Source organism: Varroa destructor, unplaced genomic scaffold (genome assembly GCF_002443255.2).
Source record: "Varroa destructor unplaced genomic scaffold, Vdes_3.0 BEIS01000001.1, whole genome shotgun sequence".
NCBI classification, from domain to species: Eukaryota; Metazoa; Arthropoda; class Arachnida; order Mesostigmata; family Varroidae; genus Varroa; species Varroa destructor.
The window spans coordinates 49,655,738-49,674,141 of NW_019211454.1; the positions used below are offsets into that span (position 1 = coordinate 49,655,738).

Sequence of the window (18,404 nt, forward strand, 5' to 3'; positions counted from 1 at the left end):
GACTCAATGTTACTACCGTTATCATCGCCGTTCTAGCAACAGCAGTAGTAAAAGCGCTCCTTATTTTCTGGCGTTTCCGCTAGAATTGTTGGTATCTGGGCATCAGTTTTCGTTCTCGTTGGGACGAAGGTCTCTCTTGACGCTTGTAAAACGATGAAGGAACCCACTCCACACAGATATAAAGGAACGCAGTATGGGATTTCCAGAGGGCAGCCAGTACGAAAAGAACCGTTGCATAGGGTGGAGATAAAAGTGCTTTTAGTTTGATGGAAGAGTCATGGAGCTAAGATCTCGAGGCAAGGACAGGCAGACGCTAGGCAACCCGAAGGAACAACAAAGGCGGGAGGTTATGGGGAAATCAGGGGCAGTGTTGACGAGTGCTGCCTTTCCTGTATCGGCTACGGTGATGCGAGATGGTGGCCGAGTTTACATCTCCACAATAGATCGAGCAGGCGGGAAACCCAGAGGTGGTAGGAAAGGAAATCCTGGAAAACATCACAACCACTTAATCGACAAAAACGTGTCGTACCCTTACTGATGAAGCTGCTGCATCCGCCTGGGATATCAACATGAGGGTTTGCCTTGTTAGCTTTGCGACTATAGAATCAATCTAGTGCTTTAGCCTTTTGAAGTCCCCTTTGATAGTCATAGTATGACTAGATAAGTTATGTGGATGAATAAACTTATACATTGATTTTCAAGCACAAGAATTACAGCTAGCACTAACGCCTAACTAAGAAAAATATAGCTACGTATCTCTGCGATAGCTTGTATTCGGTAACTTAGATTTGAAATGCCACTTTAGAAACTAAAGCGCAAGGCACAGACTTACCATTGTGTATCATTATTGTTTTTCTCGTCATTATAGGCAACCTCAGTGGAACGGGCTCACTAAAACCCATATAGAATTTTAACCACGCTAATACGAACGTTAGAAGTTTGCTCCGGCGTCAGAACTGCGTACAGTTCTAGACCTGGTGCCTCCCTGTAGTTGCTATGCGATGCTTTTATGAGTCGTTTGCGTTGTTGTTGCAGTGCAAATATCGGATAAGAATTACTGCTAAGCAAATATCGGCGGTTGACAACGTTGAAGAGCAGTGCGGGGCGGACTGTTGGGAAAATCGAGTCCAAAGGATCGGAGCAATGTCAGACCCTGTCGGCTGAGGACAATCCCCACACATGAATGCAGACCTCCAGTCTCCCCTAGAACAGTACAGCGATATATTACTCCAACCCCAACAACGATGCCGAATTCGGAGACAATTTCTCGTATACCCAAGATGGCTCATCGTGTGCAGCTCCGAGTGCGCGTTTGTGCGTGTGTTGACAACGAGATGTTTCCTTGTCATAGCCCTATTTGGGGATGTGTACAGTATCTAGGATCTCAGATATCAAGATAATTTCTTACTTTTTCATTCTAGTACTCCCGTAAATTATACATGCTTCCCATGCAATTAAAATTATCAGTCCCATACTTAAAACTAATATACTTGTCTGTGATCCGCGAAATGAATTCTAAGAAAACTAAATCAAGTGTTTATAATAATAATAAACAACGCATGCAGAGATACTATTAAGTTGAGGTAACAAAAAAGAAACAAGCTCACCTATGCAATACTCTCACCGATGATTAATATCTCTAGCCTCGCAAATATGTGGAGTGGTTGTTTTAAATTCTTCTCCTAAAAAAAATAGCCCTTCCCTATTGAACGTTTTTTTTTTTTCTATTTAACACTTATATGTTCGACAAGGCGGTGATATTGTCCAGAGGTCGACACAAGCACGAGACGCCACTGCGACCGCTCTAAACAATTGCAATTGAAGCGTTTACAAATATATACCATCGTATGATATACAGTTGTACTGAACGAGAGCCTATCGTTTAAATGTAACGCCTCCGTGTGATTGTAGGGTACAGGTTTATTCTGACGTGCAAAGTAAACCTCATTTCCGCTGGCATTTGCACTAGTAATAGACTTTGTATCCATTAATTACAGCTGCTAGTAAGATCACAAACCTCACCGCCGCTTCTCTCCTACCTCGAAGCGCTCGCTTACTGCAGATGTATATGGGGCCAGAATAAATAAAATAGAGGACTCGCAGGTAGCTCCTTCGCAGACTGCGGCGGGTGGCAACGTCACTTTGTAGATAGGTCGCGCGCCACTGTCGTCCTGCCTTGCAGGCTATTTTGTAAGCTGGTTACCCCGTTCGCAGAAGAGGTGCGCTAGCTATCTGCTTAATGAATGCTCTCACTCGGCTCTGATCCTATCAGACAAAGCAGGAAGAACGGAAAGGACCTTCTTTGTTCGACCCGGGTGTTACTCTCCTCGATAAGCATTTTGCTTTTCCCGCTTCTGCTCTGGTCGAAACGTAAGTTATCATGATCAAAATGATGACGGCAGCAAAAGTGAAAGAAAAATAAAAGTCATTACGTCGGGTTTGTCTGTATCACGGAGACGATGAACGTTCGCGGTCCATTTAGCATGTAGCATTACATTGACGCTACAAACATATTCACGTTTCAAAAACGGCTTTGTGGCGACGAGAGATAATCATGTATGGAATAGAGCTCTTTTATAGCCTGAGCTCAAAAAAGAAAAATGGTTCATAGCAGACAAAGCAAACATATGTAATCGGGGATGTATGTTACTGAGTTTCCATATAAAGCAAAAAATAAGATACCATCAAACATACAAAAGCTGCGTTTTCATATAGTCCTCATAAAGATAAAATCTCTCTTCTTCCCATCGAAAACCGACAGACCTAACCAGTGAGCTGCGGTACACGGTTAGTCTATTGAAAAATGGCATGTTGCTAATATTCTGTTTCAGAATGGAGTATATCAACAAACTGTGATCACCCTTTCCTATAAAAATCCCGCCGATACCCGCCACAATTCGTGTTGTTTCCATATGGACACTGGCGGCGAGGATGTATTATTTCATCGGAATGTACTCCACTTTATTCAACCTCTCGTCCTATTCGAGCTTTTTTTTTTTTTTTTCTAGATGTTCTACACATAAAACACATTGTGCCTACAAGTTCAATTTTGTATAGGAGTCACCAAATAGAAGGCGCCGTACTATTTTTGAAGTTCTTTCGTACTTCGAGTGCCTGAATGAGTACTGTTCGCGTCGGTCACAAACAACGGAGAAGGCTTCGATGGCTAGAAGAAAAAACAGGCTAATATTTAGGAGGCACGCGAAGCGCCCATTTGAATCGATCTCTGGCAGGAGTAGCATTCAGAAAGTAACCGTCTCCCACCTCGTTGTCTATCCGATCGCGTCCATTGGATGATGCGTTGGTGATGGCACCCTAGTGATGTCCTTTTCGCCCGTCCGCACTCGAGGAGTCCTTCGCGCCAGTCGATTAGTCCTTTTGGCCTAGGCAAAGTATCTGCGAGTCATCATCGTATCCAGCTCTTTATAAAACAGACGACATCCATATTCTATCTAGACTAACATGTCACTTAACTATCGGCTAATAGTTCTAACTGGAAACGAACATTTCGAGTCAATGTATAATGTAATTTTTATTATAATAAGATAATTTTTTATTGTACATACGTAAATATGTGTGATTATATATATACGAGTCGAAAATTCATAAAAACATATCATGTCAAGCTACAAGGACTAAGTAGTCGTAAGGCTGATGTGCGTCGTTGCTTGGAAGGACAGTTTTGTTAAAAGAAAAAAACTTATTAAAAAGAAGATTCGGACAACTGTTCCAACGATCGCCACTCATATCCATTTAAGCAGCTGTAAAACATCACTATAAGTTATCGAACTTCAAGCTAAAATGTACAGCCTCCAGCCATTTTGCATACGATAATTTACTCTAAGATCAATAATATATTTTGTCGTGCTGTTCTACTGATTATGTCGTATCTGAATAAATCTTAGACTCTGTTCGATCAATAAATTATTTTCTTTTGAGGCTTCGTCAAAATATCGATGTGCAGACCCAGTTATTTTCGATCAATTTCAGGTGATAATAATCGACGACAAGGCTTTGTAAATATATTTTCAAACAAGCGATTATTTCAGAATTTTACCGAACAACTTAGAAGAAGAAATACTTAAGATTCTATAATCATTTTCTTACATAAATCGGGCGCAATTGCAAGAGTTTCACTAATTTAACTTTAACTTTCAACTTGCACAAGCAGAAAAGGTCCAACGAGGTTAAAATATATGAACGGGAAATGTGTGCCGCGTGAAAATTCGTGCATTCGCCGAAGATCTTTTTCAGTAACTTCAACGCTTCGCGTATGCGATGGCGTCTCATTAGAACCACACAGGTCAAACATACGCAGCTGGGTTAACAGAATTTCTTCTAACATATTTCCGTAAGAAGAACCATCAACAGAAAAAAAACTTCAATGGCACCCACAGTTAAGATTTCACACGATAGCGTTGTTCGTGAATGGAATGGGGCTTTCGGATACGGCAGTTTTGTCTACTCGGTGATCTATACTACCACCAAATCGACCAAAAAAGCTTATTTTTACAGTCACGTTGCGGCTGTGCCACTGTCCGAGAACTCTGTCTTTAACGTATTTTATGTAACTCTTGAGTGGTTAGTCATTCTAGTCGAAACGTCTTCACGATACGCCTACGAGGTTTGCGATACGCGCCGGATTTTCATACTGCAACAATTGCACATATGGGATAACGGCGTTTGAGAAAATTTAAGGCTCTCTCGTAGCGTGAAGTAGAGATAGAATCTGGGGGGGGGGGGGGGGAATTAAATTTGCACGTGAAACCTGTATTCTAGGCAATTTTCGCCTCGTCCATTCGGCCTTGCAATTAATGGACACCGTAGTCAATAGATGGGGTTGAGTGGAGGCTATTCTATCATGTGGTCTAAACAGACCCACGAAAATACGTTTATATTCGAAAACCTTCAATTGAATACAACTATGTCGTCGGTCCATATAGCCCTTGGACTATATGAGCGCTAATGATACAACAAAGCTAAAGGATGCATGAAAATAACTGTGGCTAGAGATTCTGCCGAGCTAAGCAGGTTACGGTTTATCTACTATAAGTCCATATGTGGCTCTACTAGGTAGTCTACGGTCTTAAATATTTACACATCTCTGAGTTGTACAAGTGTTCAACAAGTTATTTAGAAAACTGAATTTTTTCCATAATATACAAAAAACGCATCATATATATATATATATCCGTACCGAAGGCACCTCGATTACTTCCGTAATCCAAAAATGTATTGATCAGTTATGAATCATATAATAATAAATATAATAAGAATAAAATGTCTCAACGTAGCCAGTGAACGGTGGCCGTTGTTATGAAAATGACATATTTCCATCTGGTCAGAAAAATAGGTACTTTATACAGTGAGGCACTCGATAATTAGTGGGACTCTGGTTCGTTTTGCCGCTGTCATAAGAGACAAGTGGCGTACAATGTTTTCATATTTGTCTATAAGGTTTAGGTACACGACCTGGCGATTTAGCTTTGAGCTCGAGCACAAGCACGCTTAATTTTCTGATACGTTCGCCTAGAGCAACGCTGACAGCAATAACAAACATAAAAATCAAACTACGAATGGTAATTCAACTTCAGTTTAATGAACACATAATTAATTTAGCTAAGTGTCCTGTATCTATAAGAGTTTTATAATGAGAAATTACGAGACCTTAGCTTGCACAAATCAACCGTTTGCTCTAAACTACTCTATTGCCCTCTAACGTGAACGCTTATCTATATCAATCCTAGGCATGTATATGTATTGGAAAACTTTTTTTTTTTTTTGAAGAACCTTGCTCGCCTGACTCAGAGATGATTGAGGATGTCCACCATTCATTCTTCGGCCTCCGAATAACCGATGTACATATGCGTTTGATTAAGTTCAGTCTCAAAAATTTCCCTTTTTATATTAGACCAAATGCTCAGTTGCAGTTTAATTCAGCCGAAGGAGATAGTTCCAGCTGAGCCCGAAGCTAATATGTCTGGATGGAGAATACCCAATCCGGATGATTGCACGAAAAGGACGTTCGCGCTAATCTCGCATGCAGTGCCTATGATGTTGAAGATGAATGTCTTGTAATCGTATTGTACGTACAATGCCCCTCCTATTGCAAATCTTTCCTCTGACATGAGGAAACTTCAATTGTAAAGTTACAAAAAATGATTAGGGAGCATAGCTGGTCCATCAGCTACAGCGTCATTAATTATCCATCTAAAAAAACTTCGCCAGCACACTTTCTTCCACATTGTACTGAATACAAGTTGAAGCTCATGTCGCTTTAAGTTCGTCGCATTAACAATTTAAGTTCGTCGTAAAAAAACAGCTCAGAAGTGTCAAGTTTGATTGGCTTGATGTACCAGACTCGAACTGGCATAAATAAGAGTAGGCATCGTCGAACCAAATTCAGCTCACGCTTCTCCAAAACCCTTTGCACTGTGAAGGTGCCAACTATAGACTGAGGTTACTTTCTAGCACTGAAGTGCATCGTTACACGGTAACCTAGCTCGCTCCGATTGTTCTTATCTCTTCGCGTTAAAGTTTATTGGCCCTTGTGCTTAATTTAGAAGCTTGTAATTGCGATACATCCGTAACATTTGGCATTACATCAATACATTTAACTATTTTAAACACGATCTATCTACTAAATGAAGACGCTGTCGGATCTTACCGAATTCACTCCGCAGACCTGCACACTTATCAGTTGACCCAGATCATTCTATTTTTCGACATAGCTCTAAGACTACCCGTTATCGCCTTATTCCGCGTATACGCATCAACTAGTTATAAACAGCCTCTGAGTTATTGCTACACCCTGTATCCTCGCTAATTCAACTGAACGTTTGCATTTTAGGAAATTGACAAAGCTATTCAGATCTATCAATCATACCTTACCACAGCAAAACCATGGTATTTTTCCTGGTCATCACCTTATCGCTATTCCAAACGGTACTTGTAAATTGACCAGAAATTAAAGAGTATCAGTGTTGTTGCATTGTTTCCTGGCCCCTCGGTCCATTGTCTACGGCAGGTATGTTCCCGGTCCGCTGGACGACCTACACGTCCAGTTAGGGGGTTTCCTGCACGACGCTAGCTAGCTAGCTGATCGACGACCGGTTCGTGTCCTGCTACAGCTTTCCGAGGTCAAACAGGCCTTAGTTGTCTCATAGAAGGAAATGATCTAATGAAACAGTCTTAAGAGAACGATAATTCACCATGATTACATATACTTAGTGGACGTGGTCGCTGAGCCATTTCTGTAACAGCCTTCGCTCCGGCACTAGGTTCGTCTCTTTTCGCAAGCTAGTATTATGTTTTTATTGTTGTCAAATTTACATCAAGTCGAAACGCCCCACTCGGTCTCGTAGCTACGCAATGGTGTCGATCGTGTAGGTATAAATGGTATATGAAACTCCTTGATAGCACTTTAGGAAATTTGTGTCGGTACGTGACAACTGAATTGATTTCGTTTACCGTTTGATGCTAATTCCCGCTGAGCTCGACTGCTGGGTTGATCCTCAATAAACACTGCTTTTGTTGAAACCTTAAATGGAGCTTTACTTATTGTACGTGATTCTATCCGTTGAGGATGGTCACTCTAGCGATAACTAGAAGTGTAGCTAACACAGCGCACTGCGCGTCCAGTTACGCAATTCCCATCAATAACTTAACTATAGTAATGATTACGATCACGCAGGCCAACACTGTCATTATCCCATAGCTCTGTCCAATCTCTTTCTGCCGCCGTTATTGGCTTACCGTAGTTCCTTATTAAAATAGATAAAAAAAAAAAAAAAAAGGTTTATTTAAGATTTCGTTCATTTTCAGGCGTCTGCTGAGTTCATGAACCACATACTTATACACTGATAGCAAGCCTGATAACATCATGATAGCTCCCATTGGCCATAGTACGACAATGTTACTTCCTATGTCCTAATGCTGAATAGTCTCGTCTTTGGCCTGCACACACGGCTGCAGTTCTTCAGCCAGTACATTCACGTTCTATGTGTAACAGTATTCGTCCGAAAAATGATCCTTTCACTTCCCATAAACGACAGGCCGAACTCCGTGGTTTACATATCGAAGATGCGCCACGACATTTTCGTCGAAAAAACTGCGTAATTTCTTTCTGCTATTCACTGATTAATAGTGAGACTTGCTCCGGAAATCGTTAATCATCCCTGGCAATTCTTCCTCCGCCCTATCAGAATTCCCGAGCGGCGCTGCAGTATGCACGGCTATACTTCTGGTTGACCATCTGAGCAGGTCGTATCTTTGGACCTTCCCGCCATTTTTTCCGTGAAGCTTATATTATCATCCTTGCTCGGAATGCCACTGTCATCGCGTCCGGCGTCCATTGTTACATCTCGTTTATCTTGTATATCAAATCACTGTCTCTTCCACGCAACCACACACATGCACCCATGCTCTGCTTATCATTCTTATGCAACTGTGTTATGTGGTCATTCTAACTTCAACAGCGGACATTCTTTTTTGTCAATGACCGTTTCATTTCTCGATCGCCACGCTCGTGGGTTAATAGCTAGAAAGGTATACGATAGCAGTTTGTCTAAATTGGGTCGACTGACCTGGTTGGGTCTGACGTGAACAGTACTAAGCATCGTGGGACACAATTCAATCTGGGACATCAACTCCTCTACCAATAGCATTCGCTCTGAGTCCATCTTTCTGCTCGTTTTTCGAGCGCCCTTTACATTCAATCCAATTTTACCTTGAAAGCATCTCACACATCGTAAACCTCGACAACGGACGGTCGGCCGTGCCTACCTAAAGCCAGACGTTGCTGTGGCGTTACGTGAGAATTACTGCTCTAAGCAAATGTCTTTCCGATCCTGCTGTCGCGACTCCTTTGAATATTTGCATATGTGCCTGTGTGTGAAAGAACGATCGACGAAAGGAATGGCCTGTTTGAGTAAACGAACAGTCTGCTGGCAGTGGTAAAGCAGTACCGATAACGTGCACCGCATCCTTAGATTGACTCTGCTTAGTTAGTGTGGTACATATATGCGCGTGGGCGCAATGTAACCGACGACTCTTCAAGTCAATATAAGTAGCTTGTGACAATCGTCTAGAAAATAGTGACAGGTTGTCCATATGTAGAAACTACAATTGGAAAGACAACATTAAGCTTTAGATGCTGCATTGAAAATTGAACTAAATTTCTTACGCTGGGCAAAATTCTGCCTAAAAAAATCGTTGAGGAGCTGTGCGTATACCTAATATAGCCTCGGGTCCATGTGTACCTTGCTTGTGTATCTTAAGGGCAAAGTTAAGGGCAGCCAGAGATGGAAAGTCAACTGGAAAGGGACGCCATACCGTGTTGATGCATAGCGTATTGCCCACTTGGATAGGTGGACAATGACTTCGGCGACCATTTTTTGCCCTGCTAGCGAAGGCCTTCACAAGAGTTTGCTCCACTGACGGAGCCAGTAGACCTAACGAGTCAGCGTATTGTCATTGCATTTATGCGGTGCCTATACAAATATTCGGTGCGCGTTCTTGCTGATGTGGATACTCCAGTAATTCAGTTAAGCATACGAAGGTGACGATATAACCGATTTTATCAAAACGAAGACTAGCTTTGCGAGGTAAGATATTGGCAAGGCAGTGATTTTCCTCTGTCCTGTCCGTTAAACCATCGTGAGCCAGATCGATTTCAGTGACGATTCGTCTAAAAATTGGTAGAAAAATCTGTTGCATGTTTGTGCAATGTCAGCTAAAACACGTAATTATATTGACGTATAATGATAAGCCTTTAACCTATTATTATCTCAAGATATGTAGAAATAACATAGACACACCACATTACCGATTGAATATTTATTCCCACCATTTGACGGGCACTGTCCGACAATCTGATAGACATACGGGCATAGTACACGATATTTCGATTTGAATTTTATTGGATATAGTAGAATTTAGACCGGATAAGGATTCGCTCTGCCCTGCGCGCAGTTGGTCCCTAGCAAACTCCGAAGACGCTTTCGTTTTTGTTTATTATCTTACATCCGGTCGATTCGGTCAGAACAACAATGAGCTTGCACATTCTGTGCAGAGCGGTACTGGAGTAAATGCTGGATACGACAATATATCCACACAAACATTTCTTGTTGCTCAGCTGTACGTCTTATCCGTAAGGCCACCCGAAGGCTACTTTAGTTAATGTCTACGACTGTGGACATTCTATCTGTTATCACCTTATCTATAGAATTTCTATTTAACTTTCATAGTAGGTCGGCGACTACCTAGGTGGTTATATAGTCTTGAAACAAGGCCGCTGTAGCAAGTAGTAGTAGAAGTGACGAATTCCAGGGAGTCTTCCACCTTTCTCTTCTTTGCATTCTTTGCACCGAAAATCTGACCACACTGCGCAAATTCATCAGGAAAAGAGAAGCAGACGTGTCCACTCAATGGGAGTTAGCGTGACAGGGGATCGGAGTTAAAGCGGCGGTGAAACGAGAAGGAAGCCATAGAGGCTCCAGTAGTCTAGGCGGAAATCTCGACGGAAATGCTGAGATCAGCCAATCAGACATAAGTGGCTGTCGGGAACGCGGAAGATGTAGGGAGGAAAAGACTATGTAGGGATATGCCGGCAGCTTTGCCCCTGAGGGCTGAGCGACTTCCGATCTAGCGGCGGACTAAAGCTTGAGTGCCACTGGTTTTGGAAAAGAGACTCGAAAAAGTGCTGGAGCGCGAGAGTAGATTTAGGGGGTTAGCCCTAACTAGCGAAGTTGGGGCGCAACAACATCGACTTGAGCAGTAAGTGCCAGTTAAAGGCCTAGCCTACCTTGGTCTGACCAGTATAATAGAGCGGTAAAGAAGTAACTTTATTGGACTTAACATGCGGTATGATTTTAGAATCGTACAGAACTTGACCGTACGTGCATCAAAGTTCATATAGACAAATGTTGCCAGCTGGGCGATTGAGTTTCCGTGATAATGTTAAGGCAATATATCTATCAACTAAATTTAGAGATCCCAATCAAAAACCGGGCGTAGTTAAATTTTGTTCGGCATTAAAAAGATTTAGTCGTCTGTGGTATTGCTTAGCTGGACGATACAGTGAAATATAACGAAGATTAAGAATAACTGAAGTTATTCTAAAATGGTGCATCGTAGGCTAACATTTTTAATACGAACAAACCTATAGTTATTCATTCACGCGCTTTGACTATTATACTGTACCCCCAGATTTTCAGAGAATGATCCGTAAGAAGAATATTTCTGAGGATTCATTTGTCTGACCTATTTAAACTAGGACGAAATTGTAACACATTCATACGCTAATTAAAGAATGTCTCCGTAAATTACTGAATTGAAATTAAGAAAATTCCAAGCTGTTGGAGATCCAAGCTGGAGCAAAAGGTAACTATCTATGCTTTAGGCTATTTTTAGCTCGTGTTAGTGGCGAACGTGCTTTAGGACCTTTATATTCCTCGAATTCATACCACTGACCTTTGAACCCAGAAAATTTTCAAACAAAAAAAGCAATTAAAAATTCAGACACATGTAAGTGGATTTATCAAACTACAAAGATGACAAACTTTGATTCCCACCTCTTAATCGATGCTTGTGGCTTGGAGACGTAGCTGTAAATGACGAGTCCTCGTTGATGCTATGGTCGTCCAGCCCCGCAGAAGCCACAGTCTTTTTTTTTTTAGATCATTTGACAACATAGAAACAAGGCAATGAAGTGCGATAGTTGCAAGCATGCTGGTGTTGAACATTCAATCAATGTTCAAATATACCCAGATCCGACCCATCCATCTTTTTAAAAAGTCGCAGTAGCTTTTTCCGTTTGCCGTTGTTTCCCATTAAACTTTCAGCAGCCAAGTGGCAGTGGTACGCGTGTGCTTTCTAATCGGAATGCTAATACGTTTAGGTTCTGTTCCTTAGCTTTCGATCACTGTAATTTACAATTCGGTGCTAGCTAAAGGCGCTATTCATGTGTAAGGCTCGCACCCTGCGTTGGCCTAAATTCATTACTATTGTCCCTCTGCAAATCTCAGAGCTAGCCAGGCCGGATGTGGCCACAGTGATAAACTCCAGTGCATTTAGACAGGTGGAATCATACATTCACACGAATAAAATAACTGTGTATACTATAGTGAGCACTGCCTGTATTAGCTATAGATCATACAACTTCGCAGTGTTTGACAAACATTGCATTAATTTAAGCTATGAGGTAACACTTGATCTCTTTTCACAGATCGTTTGCTGGCATTTCGTGACCTGAATAGTCAATTTCTGGTAATACACAACGGATTCAATAAAAGGTTAAAAATTAGAAGTTACTAAATGAATTCCCGTATCGATGAAGATGTCAATCAACAATCAATACCAAACGTGTGGTTTGTTTATGTTCAAGTGCCCGGTCTTCATCACTATGAAAAATTCTCTACATCGAGGAGATTTAGACGTATTTGAAAATGAAATCGAACACTTCTTGATTATTTTTTTTTTTTAGTAAAAACCGTGTAGTATACAATACGGTGAAGTATGAGAAACATGATGTATAATACGCAGCGAATACGGTGTTTGACCTCGGGATGTCTTATACGTATACTGTAGTCCGCCGAAAAATATACCATAAACATACATATAACGATAGAATCTCCTCTTCTTTAGCAGAGTCATATTAAATGCGATGCTATCCCTGAAGTCGTTCCTCCTTTTAGACAAGTGTGCATCCGTACGTGAGCGATCACTACCTTTGAGTTCTTGGAAAACCGCCCGAGGACGAGACATGGCTGAGTTCTGCCGTGGCAGGCCGTGGTGCAGTACCTGAACGGTGAATCTGATGGAGTATGCACACACTAACACAGATATGTCATATGCACCGTCAAGACAGACGCAAGCTCTCGCCGCCAACGTTCCCCGCACACACGTAGCCTCCCACATGAGCATCTTATTGAATTCCCATTATATTACGTGCGCGGCTCGATCTGTCTTCCCGTGCCCTCAGCAGCCTCCTCTCTGTGTTTCATCTAACTTTTACGTCGGGACGTGGTGGCTTATTTTTCCATGTCTCTGCTCTACGCTCGAGCAGAACAGTCGGGTGGGGCGCTATCGATGGGAAGCGGTTGAAGCGCTAGCATTGGCATATTCGCAGATAGCAAGCACGAATAGGTTGAGACGTACGTACATACACATAGTTCTAGCGAAAGAGCCGACGAGTTGTTAGACGCCTAACGGAAGCAGGCGGAAGTGGGCTTCTTCGCCGTTCTTAGCCTGTAGCCATCGGACATTATGAGATTTGCCCAAATACTATTAGCTTAGAGAGAAGCTCTTAGATATCCCCCGGGGGTCCCCCTCCGATGGCGTAGCTAGAGTGCATAGTGGGAGACCTTCGTTGTCTGTCGAAGGGAGCCAAACCATCCGCTGAATGTGGCCAAATCATCGATTTTGGCTTAGCTCAATAGACGCAATTCCCGAATTAGCCTAAAAGCCAGAGGATGGTAAAAAAGTGCAAAAAAAGAAGAAAAAAAGCAAAGTGTCTTCCAAAACGTAGGTGAAAGACGTTAATTGTTTTACGGCGAGCAATAAACAAGATTAAGTTTTTTCTACCAGATTGTAAAAGATAGTAGATGAACTGTCAGCCACCGAGGTCCGACAGGATAAACTTGCTGCTAAACGCTAGGTAATCTCGCTGGAAAAAGCAGGCGATTGACAGTATGTTACTTGATGAATAGCATATAAGCAAACATCTGCTTTATGTCTAGATTGGTCTTCCTATTTTGCGATGGAATGTCAACTTTTCAAACGAACTTTGCCATAGATGAAGCTTGACAGTAACTAAGTCTTGCTAGTTATATTTGTCCGAGGTCTTTCGGCGATTCCTAATATCCCGAAAAGCCCATCTTTTTTGTCTCCATAAAAAGAAGACATAGCTTCTAACTTCAGTTTGACTCGCTTGCGAAGCTCACACATCAGAGTGATAACTCGATTAATAGCACCGCCTGCGGCATCGATGCCGTTGTGTGACATATCTGTTGTTACATAGAAAACTATGCATATGACATGATATTGCTATTTGTTAGACAAACCGCAACGATTGACCGCATGATCACAGTTACCTCTTATAAATGCTTGCTTATAATTACAATCGAATGCACTAGCCCTGTACTTAATTATAACACATATACATAACACGTTAAGTATTTTATCATATGTCGTCAACGTAAAAAAAGGTTAAATACACATTACCAACAGCACGAGTGTGGTAATTTTTTACCCCGTTTCTATGCACTCTATCGAAAAACGAAAGAACGCTCCGTTTATATCGCTATTCTTCTAAAATACAGCTGCCTTCCCTAACCCTCCGTTATAGATATTGCGAGACTAACTTGATGGCGTCGCTCCAACGCCGTTACCGTCATTGGGAGGCTCGCGTTGCTATGACCACCTACAATGGCGTCGGTCAGATAGCTAGGCACTCAGCAGTCAGATTCGATCGAGTATTGAAGTTTGGTTGGGTCGGTCAGCAGACCGACAGCGCAGCAGGACAACAGGCTGACTGGCCACGGAGGCGCTAGTGGCGAGCGGCTATATAGCAGACGCAATGAGGTCATAGCAGAGGTCTCTTGGTAACGTTGTTGAAAGCATGGTGTAGCAAACGATGGAAAGCTGGCGCGATTTTCCTGTGTACCGCGCCTCTCATTCTCCACACAGTCATGTATACAGATATATAATATATGTAGCGTATATATATGCTACAGGAGATACGAGCGATAAAAGAGAGACAGAGCTGACGGCGAGAAATAGCTTTATCTTTTTTTAGATTAACAGCACACACGCTCAGCATCGTGCTTGCTTCCACGCTCTGCACCGTCTACCCCATCGGCCTGACCTCGAAAGAAGCCTCCTTTATATATCAGACTGCAGAGGCTACAACATTCCCAAGACGGCATGGCAGAGAGCGTAAATGGAGAAATGTGCGCTTGTTTCTCTTCATGGCTAAGAGGACAAACATTCAACATGTTGCAGCATTCGCTCCCAGTTTTATCCAAGTCAAGCACGCTTGCCGCTCTATAAGCACAGGGCTAAATCAGTTTCATAACCCGCAAATTTTGTTTCCACTTCGACCATCCTTCCCATCGTTAAACCAAGGGCGTCGTTGGGTTGGCAGGGAGGAAATTGCAATAGAACAGACTTTTCCATTATACTTCTATGTATCTCGTCTCCTATTGTACGCGTTATCTGGTTGAACTTGAGGTCTACCGCAAGCCAACCCCCAAGCCTTTTGCATGCTTATCCCAAATCAGCGAACCTCCGCCTCCGTATCCGGGAGCGTGCCTGCACTATAGGATGCTTGGAAAAGAATAGTCGTTCGTGCTTTTACGAGTAGCATGAGCAAAAAGTAAGAAAGGACGAACAGAGGATGGATGAGGGTGGGCGTTATACGCATGCACAAAGGGGGCGACATATATACACACGTCATCACGTACATAGTGACGATAAGTAGTTGTCGTCGTCCAGCGACGTTCGTCAGCTCCGAAAGAACACAGTGATTAGGTTTAAGCTGGTGCCTTTGCTTCCATTTTAAAAGATCTTATATGCAAGTGTGTGTGATTCAAAATTCTCTTTCTTGCTCTTACTTCCTTCTGCATCCTTCTAGATGTTTCTTCACCATCGTGCGTCCATTTTATCAAAAGACAGCACCTGTTTCCACTTATAGTTAACTAAGTGGCCATTTGTACAACACAATAATAGAAGCAAAATGTTAGCAAAGCCAAAACATGTGAAGTCTACATGTACACTTCAAAATATAAGCAAGTATAAATAAAGAAATGTGCTCACCAAGAAAAAGTATAAAAGAAACCTGTGCCTACCGAGTAAGTGTGTGGCTGCGTTGACTCGATACATTAGATGTTAGCAGCTAATCGTATAGCCGTTATCTGTATGAGCGTGGTAAAATATTGCGGTTCACCGTACCATGCTAACTAATCATCGAGGCGCAGTCATAATACACCTTGAGGATTGGAAACAAAAATCGACATCAGCAACAAAGGAACTAACTTTTTCTCCCCCTTTCTGTCCAAAGCTGCCATTGCCTCTTCTGGCATTATCGCCGACGCATCGGCGAAGGAACGTCGAAGTTTCCAAATCAAGACGTCCACCCAAGCACGAGTCCGCCGAGAACAAAGAACTCAAGGAAGACAAAGGGCACCGACAGCGGTAGCATAAATCGTACAAAGAACTGCTATAAAATTCAGTTTAAGCTAATGTATGCGCATGACGAAGAGGGAGGCGATGGCGGAGGAAAGGGCAACGAGGCTCTCGATACTACCGTCGGCATCACCAAGGCTCCAACTGTTATACTATTCGCTGGGGAAGGGGAAGTCGACAGGAGCAGAGAATGGATAGAAGACTACTTGAGCTAGCATATTGCAAAGAGCCGAGTAGGTCCCTAGGATACATCTTGCAGTTCTGCTTGTCCCGTTTCTGAAAATCCCGCAAGCGCCTTAGAACGGCAACGAGCAATGCTACTCAGGAAGGAAGTGCGAGTTGAGACAGAAGAAAGCATGACGATGAAGCCGATGTGGTGCCGACTGGGACTGCACCAGGGTTATCTCGACAACGTAACTAGGTAGAAACAGAACACTGCAATAAGGATGAGGCGCAGGAGAAAATACTCCGAAGATGCAGCGAAAAGTTCACATATTCCTGTCTAAAGCTTTGCTAAAAGGCTTCCTAGACTAGGCAAAGATGGGGAACAACGAACAAGCGGCCACTCTAGCTCCCTATGAACGAGCCATGCATGGGCATAGAATATTTCTCAAGGGACAGTTTTGTCAATGGTTAAAGTGGACATGCACCATTTTCGAGGTAAAACGAGGAAGAGCAAGAACTAAAGTTCAATAGAAAACCCTCTGTACGGAGGTAAGGTCGTTGATTCGACTAGTTTCGTATACTCCTGGATAGGCCTATAGAGGCACGTTTTCATTCAACTTTTAAGTTTATTATAATTAACAAAGTTCGTATTGAATTTAGTTCATGACAGAAAAACGATTTCTATTATAGCTTATCAGACGAAGCAAACGAATTGCTTCTGAGTGAGACTTTATTGAAACAACATCTTGGGCAGCATAATACGAAACGCTATCAAAGTTTAGAACACTTCTTTCTGCAGCTATTTTTTTTTTAAATATGCGTTCTATTGGTCACACGCTTATATGACAATATCTACATTATCCAATGCATCCATAGCAAATACATGCTTGTAAAGTTTTAGATATCGATTTTTATTAGAAATATGCACCGTATAACATTTCAAAGGTTGGATAGCATATGCCATCATTATCGCTGTTGATTTCAGTCGGTTCCGTGGTGACGGCGGCGTGTCAAAATATGGTCAGCTAGATGAGGACGAAGGTGGATATCAAGAGGGTGGTGCGACTGCCCCTGGAGGCTTTGGAGAAACTGGGGGAGTTTCCGGAGCTGGAGAACCTGTTCATTCTGTTGACCACGTGGAAATCGACCATGGACCACGAGATTGGCGAAAGTAAGTATGGCTTGCTTGATGGGATTGGAAACTCACTTATTAGCTTCTTTTTTTGGGCAGTACAGCATTCCTATGCTTATTACAGTGGGTAATCCACCTCGAAGAAGATTTTCCACCGAGCAAAATATGATCTAAGATGTAAAGGCATTTTGTTTGTATCAAAAATAAGGATTTTTATCGCTTATGAGCCAGCTAGCGAAAAAAGTTTGAATTAAAAAAGCATCGGCATTGATTTTATTGAAAAACGTATTCATTTATATATAATTCTTGCATAATGCCCTTGTAGCAATACATAAGCAATGATTATGCTGCCAATTAGTGCAACGTTAATGTAAATGAACGGATTCAGGTCCAATCAACAGAAATTCTCTTTTTCACTTTACTTCACTTACTTCACTTTACAATTACTTCACTTTATAATATTCGTAGCTCACTACATGGCTTAGTAAGCTAGGTATATTAGCGAAACTAGGAGAAAAGCTTTTATCTAATAATAATTTTGCCAAAACTTTTTCAAATCCGTTGCTCAACAAATAATAGCTTATCATAATTCTGGGCGATAATATCTTCATAATACTACGCCACTATATCACTCTCATAATTAGCTACTCTTATAGTTAGATACAGCGGATAAAATATAGCACAGGTTAGCGGTCAATGAAAATGACACTGACAGCGGTATCAAGAACGCTATACTATACTTGGTTTGGTTCCTCCTATCCTGGAAAGTAGCTGGAAAGAAAAAAGGACAAAGGTAAAAAGCCTTCTGTAATTCCAACCAGTTCCTACCTTCTACTGGTCGGTCGCTTTCTACACCCCGCTGGTGCCCAGACGTAAACGGCTAATCGGCATTCATGAGATCCTTAATCCTTTCAAAGGCCTC

At 42.1% G+C, this 18,404-nt stretch overlaps 1 protein-coding gene across 7 annotated transcripts in view; it reads left to right on the forward strand.

Moving 5' to 3' along the window:
* The window catches only part of VGlut (Vesicular glutamate transporter), a 139,204-nt gene that overhangs the window by 90,041 nt on the left and 30,759 nt on the right, over positions 1-18,404 (forward strand). For 4 of the 7 annotated variants that reach the window (XR_002675417.2, XM_022817108.2, XM_086978030.1 and 1 more), the window contains exon 3: positions 17,336-17,521. Coding sequence is in view for 3 of the 7 variants with exons in the window: in XM_022817108.2 (XP_022672843.1) it covers positions 17,336-17,521 (186 nt within the window). In the remaining 4 variants the exon portion in view is untranslated. Of the gene's footprint in view, positions 1-8,845; positions 9,606-16,423; positions 16,607-16,681; positions 16,900-17,335; positions 17,522-18,404 lie in introns of those variants that run through there. The other 3 variants (XM_086978028.1, XM_086978027.1, XM_086978029.1) reach the window with 3 other exon arrangements.